The sequence below is a fragment of the Drosophila ananassae genome, chromosome 2L (genome assembly GCF_017639315.1).
Source record: "Drosophila ananassae strain 14024-0371.13 chromosome 2L, ASM1763931v2, whole genome shotgun sequence".
Classification (NCBI taxonomy): Eukaryota; Metazoa; Arthropoda; class Insecta; order Diptera; family Drosophilidae; genus Drosophila; species Drosophila ananassae.
The window spans coordinates 16325026-16335047 of record NC_057927.1 but is presented as its reverse complement, the minus strand read 5'-3'; the positions used below and the strand labels follow the sequence as shown (position 1 = coordinate 16335047).

The following is a 10022-nucleotide window of genomic DNA, read 5'->3' as shown; positions in this document are numbered from 1 at the left end:
AAATTAGATAGTTTATAAAAATTGTGAGTCTTATATATCATATATTTATTATTATTATCTTTACCGCTCTTTAAAATTACTAAAAATTATAAATTAAAATTAATACTTTACCCTGACAGCCCTGGAAACTAGTGCTGGGCAACCCTCAAAACTCCTGCATCGACCGGGAGCCCCTTTCGTGAGAGATGAAACTTTCACCAGAGATGGCACTATCGAAGCTTTCACCAGCAATAGCTATCGGTAACGTATATTTGTTCGTTTATTTGTAAATACGAGGCAACATCTACAATTCAACTTTCCATTTAAATCTCCGAGTGCCTTCAATGAAATCTTTCAAAGATTCCTTAATCTTCGTCTTTGTCCGTAGTTGGTGCCGTGGCGCGTACAACGGGTCGGACCATCATGCGCGAGCTCCTGGGTCCGGGTTGCCCGATCCCCGAAACCCAACCAGGCCAAATGATGGCTGCTTGGTGGACGTCCTGGTGGCCATTCAAATTAGACTGTGTACATCCGTTGAACCACCAGCCACCGCCGTACGACTCACTGCAGATGTCTCCAGCTCCGGAGGTGGCGGAGAGATCACTCCACCGATCATCGGTGCTGAAGTCCACCTGATTGAGCAACTCCAGGGCATCGGGTAGGGAACCCCGGAATCCACCGTCCACCGTCAACTGATAATTGTACGCCTCGCTGTCCAATCGAAATGTCGAATACTCCGCCCAGTCACTGTTTGGCTGCTTGTCTCCATCCGTCAGTTCCACTCCGAGTTCGTAGTCGTCCCGGTAGAGAATCTTGTGTGTAAACTCGTTCCCAAACCAAAATCTCCGGACATGTTGCCGAAGCCGGCGCGATACTCGTTCCAGCTGCGTTGAAAGTCCTCGGGTGTGTCGGAGAAACCTCTTTGCTGAATCACCGTCCAGGCGGGTCCCTCCCTGGCGAAGAAGCAGTACCTTTCGTTGAAGTCCCGCTGGAGCTTGTTAAGGTCCGGTTCCAGAAACCTATAAACGCCACTGACACGCTGCTTTTCATCCAGTTCGTGGCAATCAGATTTGTCGGGCTGGCTGAAGTCTGGACAGGTGACTTGCAGGTGAGTCGGAAGCTATAACTCTTTTTGGGGGATTACTTGAGAAGTAGAACTTACCCACCTTGGAATTCAGGGAATCTTCTAACCTCCGAAGTATAGCTATAGAGCTCTCTTCCTGTTGAAGTTTTAGAAGTAATTTGTCCAAACGATCCTGAAGATCCACCCCAGAAGAACTGCAGTTCCTTCCTCCGGCAGAAAGTTCGGTTAGGAAGAGGACCTTGCTTAGAACACGGTTCAGATTAGTCTCCAACTCCCTCAGACTCTGGGCCTGCTTATCCAACAAAGTTTTAATCAAATCCAAGCCGGGGTCCAGGTTGATTTCATGACTCTGGCCAAAGAAGGCGCAGCTCCACGCCATCAGGAACACCACAGGAAGCTGATTTTGAATAGTTTTTGCAAAAAGTGCTCTAAGAAAACCCATCCCCATCTCACCCTCATCTCAGTTCCAAGTTCAAAGAGCAACTATGAAGTCACCAGACCACATGCTCCGAGCGGAGCAGTCCATGCCGAACATCTGGTGTGGTAGTTTTTATGAATATAGATTTTTGTATTTCTGTATTTCTGCGCTCCTTGGTAATCTTCACATTATGGTTGAATTGTTTCTCAAGTATTAACGAACGAAACTCGTCTCTAGCAGTACAGTAGAAAACGAAATTGAATAAACATTTGTTCCGGACATAGCCGCACTAGGTATTCTTTAGTTTTTTTTTTTGTTGTTTTTGTTTTAATTTTTAATCTCTAGAATTAGCAACTAACTTTTAAGGTAGAAATGAAAACGCCTAGGCAACTAAAAATACATATACATACATATATCGTTCGATCGCTTCTCGCGCTCCCTCCCAGGAGGACCTCTCTATACAGTTACATTTGATAAACTTTAAAATATAATATATATAGTAAGAAATACGGGCCCATAGCCAGGCCTAATGTGCTGAGCCACTAGAGTGCCAGGCCAGGCGGTAAGCTGGATCATCAATTTACAGAATAACGTTTCATTTTCTTGCTTGGATTCTTGTAAGTTATATCGTTTTGTGTGGTGCAGGTGCGAATACATTTCAAATCTTCTGCCAACTGCCCTCTCGGCACTTACATTCAAATGTAATTACATTTAATATTACATTTTAATATATTTACTGTGTTCTCGCGTATATATATATGTGTGTGTTAAGGTTAACTTAGTAATTTATTATCGAAGCACTTTGGCTTGAAGCCCAAGCGGGTGTTGTTTTTTTTTTTCTTAATCGAAGGTTTCTGCATCTCCTAACTGCCTAACTGCCTATCATATCATATCATACTCTCTACGAACCTCTACGTCCCTATCTCTTCCGATTAGTTAACATTTATCAATAACTGCCTTAGCCTAGTGTTGTATCTTGTATGTACATTTCTGTGTTTCTTCACTTTCTGTGTGTTTGTGGCTTGTAGAACTAAATAACTTAGAAGATCGCTTAAAGTAGGCAAAGTTGTGGTGAGTTGAACAATTCCATTTCGAAACAAATTAAAATTGATGCGCTGCTTGCGTCCTCTACTCTGAATTGTTTTTAAAAACGTTGACGAATCGTTTAAAACAAATGTGAAATAACGAAATCGATAGCTATTACGGATTAGGGGATTAGGGCTCTGGTTTCCGGATTCCCTCTCTAGACTCTAGACACGCCGGCTGCGAACGCCGTCCGTCCGGTTCCTCCATTCTGGATCGTTGGGGTCGTCGTCCTCGAACGGATCGTTGCCCAGATCCTCATCGATCCCCTCCTGATCCCCCAGATAGGCCTTGATCGCCTCATCGTACACGTCCTGCTCCGCATCTGGCGCCGATTGCTGCTCATCGTCCAGCGGCACCAAGTAGTGTTTGGGATAGTCGTCGTCCTCCTCCTCCAGCAGCATATCCTCCTCCTCCGGCTCGGAAATTTCACCTTCCTTCCCACCACCACCACCACCCAGACCATTGGTCTTCGCGGCCGCCGGGTGTCCGTTCAACTGCCCATTCAGCTGGCCGTTCAGTTTTGTCTTCGTCTTGCTGCTCCGCCGGCTTCCCTTGCTACCGGCTCCCTGGGAGCTGCTTCCGTCGCAGTTCGAGGATATTGACTTGCTCTTCGCTCGCTTCGAGACGTTCAAGTACCTGGGTGTGGCGTACGTTTCGGCCAGCATCCGCTGGTAGACCTCCTCCGACAGCGGGAAGTGCAGGGGCTCGAATGGCGACGGTGGCATCAGCGCATAAGCCTGCAAAGATAGCACTGGGAGTTAGGAAATGGACTGCTTCACTATACACACAAGTCTACTGACCTCCCTCAAGTCGGGCGTGGTGCTGCGCCGCTCCGCTTGCTCCTTCAGCTTGCTGGAGGTGGTTCGGCGGCGGTTGGGACGCGACTGTCCCGTGCCTATCAGCTCGCCGCTCTCGTTGAAGCCCTCGAGCGGATGGGCCAGCGGCGAGGGGATGCTTTCGTTGTCCATGGCCCCGGCGCCAACTGGAGCTGGGGATGCGGGATCCGGGGTGTTGGCTCCACTCGACTCGGCGCGACTATCTATCCGCCGGTTCGCACGTGGCCTGGGTGTCCAGGGAAACTTCAGAAAGGTCTCATACCGCCGACGCTCCTCGAGCATGGCCAGATGGTGTCGCGCAATGAAGGCCTCATCCGAAAGGTCCTCCACCTCAGCTTCCCGTTCCTTCTCTTCGGTATTGGCTTCCTCCGGCTTATCTGCCGCTTTCTGGCCAGGTGTGTCCACAACCTGACCATTCGCCTTCTCCAGCTTGGGTCGTTTCGGCAGTGGTGGCTCTGGTGCTGCTGGCGACGTCTCGCCTGCCTTAGCACTCGGAGTCTTTGTGATTTTTCCATTCAGCTTCGGCTTCTTCGCTGGCTCCTCCGCCGGTGTCTTCTCGTCGCTCTTCTCTGGCATCGTCTTCTCCTCCACCTTGGCTTCCTCCTTGCCGGTGCCGGCATTCCCGTTCACCAGTCCATTCTTGTTGTTGTTTACGTTTGTGTTATTGTTGTTGTTGTTGTGCCTGACTGCCTCCTGTTTCTGCTTCTGGCGCAGACCATTGACTTTCGGAGGCTGTTCTGGTGGTTGGGGTGCCTGGTCGCCTGTTGTCTGGCCATTGCTGAGCTTGCTCTCGGCCGGTGACTCATCCGTCTGCGTCGACTGCTTCGCCTTATCACCATCGCTGTCAACAATGCGCCACCTGGAACGATGGTTGAGTGTAATTGGAATTAGAATAGATAAGTATATGGTCGGAATATAATATATAATATATTATATAAAAAAAAAAAACAGTAGGCGTTTGAAAAGAAAACTTGTTACTCACTTGGGTGTAGGTATCTCTTTGTAGGGCAGGATCTCCACTCTTGTCTGGGCAGCCATGCTGTAGGGAATCACGATGTTATCTATGTCGTAAACAGGACGAATGCGCCGATCCGAGGTTCTGCCGGAGAGAGATACAAGAAAGTAATATTAGATCCCAAGATTAAAGCACATTCCATGAGCTATTACCTCTCGATTCGATGACCATGGGACGGCGAGGAGTTGCGGCGACTCCTGCTGCTGTTGCTCTGATGATCTCCGAACCGATCCCCGTAGCCGTTCAGATGATGGTTGGTGGTGTGGTGGTGCTGGGTGGAAGTGCTGATGCTGCTGCTGTTGGTATTGGTGGACTTGCGGGATTTTTTAGCGCCGCTGATCGAGGCCGAGATCGAGGTTGAGGAGGGACTGTGGTGGCGTGGTCGTGGGCGTTGGCGAGAGTCTGTCCACGGCGAGCTGGAACTGTTCGTTCCAGTTGGGTTTTGGTTTTGGTTGTGTGATTGTTGCCTTTTGCCCGCTGTAATCCGTCCGGAGTGCGCGGAGAGACGGAGATAAAGAACGGAATGGCAAAATAAAACAATTTGGTGGAGGATTTGTAGAAGTTGGTTGTTGTTGTTTGTTGGTTGTGATGTTTGTTGGGTGTTTTTTTTGGATATTTTTTGATTTTTTTTTGTTGGTTCGTGTAAAGAAAAAGAAGAAGAAGAGATGCAAAAGATTGTTGTTGTTTTATGTTAATAACAATTATCGAATTTCGTCATGTTTACAATAATTTACTGTTGGCCACAAGTGGCGTTGTAGTAGGCGTAGTAGAAGAAGAAGAAGTAGTAGCAGTACCAGTACCATTTCCGCTATCCCCTCCCCCGCCGCTGACTCCAACTCCGACTGCTGCTCCTCCTGTTCCAGCTCCAGCTCCAGCTCCTGCTGCTGCAGATCCACTGCCCGCATCCTTATTTGAGTTATTGTTGCGCTCTTTGCGTCGAATATAACGCCTCTTGACACCATCGCCCGATCGCCGGCTGCCGGTATGGCCGCCAGTGCCGCCGCCGGAGGCCAGCGCCTCGCGCTCCGCCTTCCACACGCTCTTGGCAATGGCCTTGGCCTGGCTCCGCATCACTCGGTACTGCCAGTCCGGCTGGCGGGCAATGGCTTCCAAGTGGACACTCTGGCTGACATCTAAAAGCAAATTAGATTATTATTTTGATGCGGACTCTGCCTTCCGGCTTGGGGAAATGGAATTCAGAAAGGGTTAAAGGAACAGTCTACCGAAACAGTCGTGCAAATGGGTTTCAAATAACATTTATTTTGTCCATGGCATTCCATTTCCGAAAACCCAAAATAGACCCGAAACCGAATCTGGCACTCACCGCTGGCGAAACTGAGCACTGGATGGTAGCCAGCGTCTAGCAGCGCCACCCGGGTGGCGGGCATCATCGTCTCGGCCAGCTCGCGGGGCGCCGTCGGATCCGCTCGCCCGGTGCACAGGGTACAGGGCACCTGGGGCCACTGGCAGCCGCACTTGATGTTGCTGGGCCGGGCGGCCTTCTTCGAAATCGTGTGCATGTTGGTCGTCTGGAAGAGCTTGCGCTTCCGGAACTCCGACAGGACCAAGGGTCGCGCTCGACTGCACAGCCAGTCGGTGGGCGCGGCCTCTTCCGCGGCGCGGTCTCCTTGATGATTAGCAGGTTCGGGGGGGTCGACTTCGGACTTGCCCGTCGGCAGCAGCTGCACTTGGCCCTTGGTCTGGGTCAGCTCCAAGTAGAGGTCGCTGTGCTGGCGGATCTTCATCTCCAAGTCGGTCAGCTGGGCGCAGAGCCACGACCAGCGCAGAGCGATGGCGGCCCGATCCCTCGAGTAGCGCCAAACAGCTCGTCGGGAGCTGCAATAGAAGGGTAGAGTTTAAATATTTAAAGACTAAAGTACTGATCATATTTTTTAAAGAAATCCCTAAAAATTTAATCTCAAGCGATAGTTTAAAAAAAAATATGAAAATCATGCAGTCCTGTCATAAAATAGTTTACTTTTCGGTTGCTTGAAAAAAAAAAAAGAAATCTTTGCCCAGATCTTGGCCCAGAAATTAACATTTTTGTTCCCACAGGTCTATCGGACACGACTCCAATCGATCCCCCGGCTAATTCGATAAAAAAGCTGACAGCAAGGAACGGCCAGAAAATGACAACACATTCGACTCGGAAGCATCGGAACACACACAGTCAGTCGGAAGGAAGTTGGAATATATCGAACAAAACGGGAGGAGCCACTTACATGGACAGGGAGCGCTGCTGGGTGTTGTTGTAGGTGACCATTTCGTCGGCGGACTCTCCGCCCGAACTCGACTCCGTCGCGTCCGAATCGATGGCGTTCTGGACCTCTCGCAGCTCCGTGTGCAGGAGCCCGGCCACGTGGGTAAGTTCGCTGGTCACATAGGTGTCATAATTGGGCACTATATCGTCCGCCCTCGGCGCATTCACATCCCCAACAGAACCCGATGCTGCCGTCGTTCCACCTGGTGCCGTTGCCGCTGCCGTCGCTTCCAGTTGATTCTTTCGCGGACGCTTGCCCAGGATCGTGGTGGAGTTGGAGCTGTTGTACCAACTGGACGATGGGGCCAGCGTTGCCGAACTTCCACTGGCACTGTTGCAGATCTGTTGGTGCTTCGCCGCTGTCGCAATGTGGCGGATCAGGCTGCTCATCTGGCTGGCCGGCAAAGGATGCTTCTTCTGCTCCTCCCAAAAGGAGGAACCGGGTCGACCCGACACAATGGACTGTACCGTGGCCTCCTGCTCCGTCAGCGTGGAACTCCGCACCGGGTTGGGTGTCTTGTGGGAAGATCGGGCGGACCATTCGAAGATGCCGGCTACCTCGTCGCTGGTGTGCCGGCACATCTGACGCGCCTGATACTTCCGCATGCGTCGCAGCATGAACTCGATCCGCCGGTTAAGGACGTGCTGCTGCTGCTCTAGCTCGGCATGGCTCTCCTGCCAGGGCCGCTCCGGCTTCGCAGGTGTCACCACGCTCGCACTGGAAATGCTCGGCTTGGTATCCTCGGCAAGTTCCGGGAGGTTGGCCGGTGCCGCTGTCGCTATCGGCGCAGCTGGCGCGGCCTCCTCCCACACATCACTGAAGAACTCGCCGTCGAAGGTCTTCAGGGCCTTTAGAACCTCCTCGATGTCCTGGTCCTCGAGAACTTCGCCCGCAGCTCCGTCCTTGAGGAAGTTAATGGAGCTGGTGGTGCTCTGAGGCGTCATCTGTTGGTGCCGCGCCTGCTGCGGCGATTCCAACTGTGGATGCACTGGCTGCTGGGGCCTGCTGGGTGTGCTCGGCGCAGCTGGTGGCTCCTGCTGGGCAATCGCCGGGGGCGGAGGCAGCTGGGCCGCCAGCTGCTCCTCGGGAATCCCACTGGCGTTGCCATCCAGCTGACTAAGGCGTTCTGAAAACAAGCAGGCGATGGAAATCGTTGAAACGGGAGGTAAGTTAGAAATGTCGCTAGTCGCACTTACCCTCCAAGTTATCGGTTTCTATCTTTGGCAGCTCCTCCGTGGCGGGGATCAGTAACTGGCCGGCCACTGCCACTTCTACGGCGGACTTTGGGCCGGCACCCGTGACAGCGGCCGACGTCGCCGGCTCCTTACCCAAACTGACTTCGGGTAAGGTCTTCCTCAGACAGATCTCCGCGGACAGGGTCTCCTCGAAGTTGATGGTCAGATCCGCCAGGAGCTGGGCCGTCGAGTTGTCCTTCAGGGGGCTGGAGGTGGTGCTGGAGTTGGCGGCGCTGTTGCTGCTCTCGCTGGTGGAGGCCACCACCACGGGCTCGGCAGCAGCCGCCACTGTACTGCTACTGCTATGCGGATTGGGGGCCGTGCTCAGCCCCATTGTATCATTACTAGTCGGCTTGATGCTATTATTTGATTTTCGCTTATTGTTGTTGTTGTTGTTCACTAGCGGTGACCGCTGCTGGGCAGCTGACGCCGAACGGGTGACCCGCGTGGTGGCCGTGGCCGGTGTGGGCGTTGATGGCTTCTTGGCCAGGCCCGCTCCAATGCCGCCGCCGCTGCCGCCGCCGTCTCCGCCAGAGGAGGAGGAGCTGCGGATCGAGGCCGAGGGCGAGGCGGTGCTGGTCAGCTTCTCCTTGGGACTTAGTGGCTCGGCTGTGAGCGCTGGTGCCATCGTTGTGATTTGGGCATTTGGGTCGCTCCTCTCTCTCTCTCTCTCACGGTAGAATCGCTGGAATCTCTTCACTTGGACTCTACGCTCGAAGGGCTAATCCTGAACAGATCGTCGCTTTTGAAACGAAATAAAATACGAACGAATTTATTTCAACAAACGCTCGCAAAAATCAACGTTTTGAAGGCAAACGATAGGCTCACTTTTTTTTTTTTTAAAGAAAACGCGCGGGCTACTTGATTAATGAGTCTCATTTTAATATTTAAATACAATATTTTTAACAAATTATTTTTTTAATGAAATAGTTTATTTTTTTAGGAGTTCCTGGCGGATGGATAATCAAGTCTAGGCATGTATAAAAAAAACGCCGCTTTTTTTTCTCTTTGTATATTTAATTTTTTATCTCGTTTTAGCCGCCCGCCTCCTACAAAAAAAAAAAAAAAAAAATCTCAATTCGTTATTTCTTTTCCGGCGTGTTATGTACGGAATGGCCCCACACACAAACACTAACATACACACACACACACACACGCGCATACACCCAGAAAACGCGCTATTGCACACAATGATGCGCAATAAAAAAATACTGTATAGAACCCACACACACACACATACGGCCTGGCAGAAGCAGACAGAAAAACGCACACATTTTTTTTTTTTTTTTTTACATACTGACGAAATCCTAGAGGGTGCTCTCTCTCTCCCTCGCAACGTAAATCACAATTTTTGAAAACTTTGCATCATTTTTATTGAAAATTGGCGGGCTAGCCTCCCGCCATGCGTGCGGGCTTCCATGTTTTTATGTAATTTAGTTTATTGAATTTTTTTTCGACGGCAATTAGTAGGAGCGCGCCTTTACAACACCAACACCAACAAACACACACACGACTGTGTGCCTCACTATTTTTCAGTTATTTACACAATCTCATTGCATTGCTTCCCCATGGCCTTTGTTAGTTTCGAGTATATTACAGCCCAATATATGCGCTCTGAATAATTCAAATGCCATTTTTCAACGGAACGGGAGTAGAAAAAGGTTTTCAGCGCCAAAGTATTGTCCAGTTCTCACTAATACCACTCAACTCGCACCCACACATACACACGAATATAGGAGAGACACATGCACATGCCCACATTCACCGCACGCAAGAATATTTTTCGTGTAATTTTCTTGGGAAAATTATCAAATATTTTATTAGGTTTTTACGCACAAGGTTCACAGTGGCTAAATATTTGCTTACACAATGGCGGATTGGAATTGTACGGTGCTCGCTTCACGGATTTTCCTCCTCATTTAGTTTTTTCATTGCTTTACTGCTGCCCTGCTACGCTTTTAGCAAACGACGTGTATCGAAGCTGTACTCGTTTCGTTTTCGATTTCGACCAAAGTACGCATGTCGCGCAGCTAGTGGTCTCGCTCTCGCGCATGGGTTCTCAATGGCAAAGGCGTATCTAGTGGGGTGTGCGAGCAGTACAAATAGAG

The 10022-nt window shown here is 50.5% G+C and overlaps 2 protein-coding genes and 1 long non-coding RNA gene across 8 annotated transcripts; 1 reads left to right on the top strand and 2 right to left on the bottom strand.

Annotated features, from left to right (window-relative positions):
- Positions 1-237: 237 nt before the first annotated feature.
- LOC6501316 (ficolin-3) lies at positions 238-1655 on the bottom strand. The gene is given in 4 exon segments (XM_001954939.4): positions 238-829; positions 832-1068; positions 1142-1460; positions 1517-1655. Coding segments are annotated over 4 exon segments (1047 nt in total). The 5' UTR covers positions 1523-1655; the 3' UTR covers positions 238-344.
- LOC123256987 lies at positions 951-6999 on the top strand. The gene is made up of 3 exons (XR_006506869.1): positions 951-1087; positions 6474-6781; positions 6858-6999. It is a non-coding gene; the product is annotated as an uncharacterized LOC123256987 (long non-coding RNA).
- LOC6501315 (flocculation protein FLO11) lies at positions 1608-9951 on the bottom strand. 6 transcript variants are annotated; one of them, XM_044714051.1, is made up of 9 exons: positions 9751-9951; positions 7876-8656; positions 6641-7805; positions 5743-6254; positions 5153-5551; positions 4571-4895; positions 4386-4502; positions 3368-4262; positions 1608-3304 (listed from the first exon to the last, which is right to left on the bottom strand). In XM_044714051.1, exons 2-9 carry the CDS (start codon positions 8540-8542, stop codon positions 2732-2734), a joined length of 4653 nt encoding a protein of 1550 aa, XP_044569986.1. In that variant the 5' UTR covers positions 8543-8656; positions 9751-9951; the 3' UTR covers positions 1608-2731. The 6 variants fall into 6 exon arrangements, with proteins under 6 accessions (XP_044569986.1, XP_032307349.1, XP_032307351.1 ...); XM_032451458.2 differs by having other exon boundaries at positions 9781-9951; XM_032451460.2 differs by having other exon boundaries at positions 5213-5551; positions 9781-9951.
- Between the last annotated feature and the right edge of the window lie 71 nt (positions 9952-10022).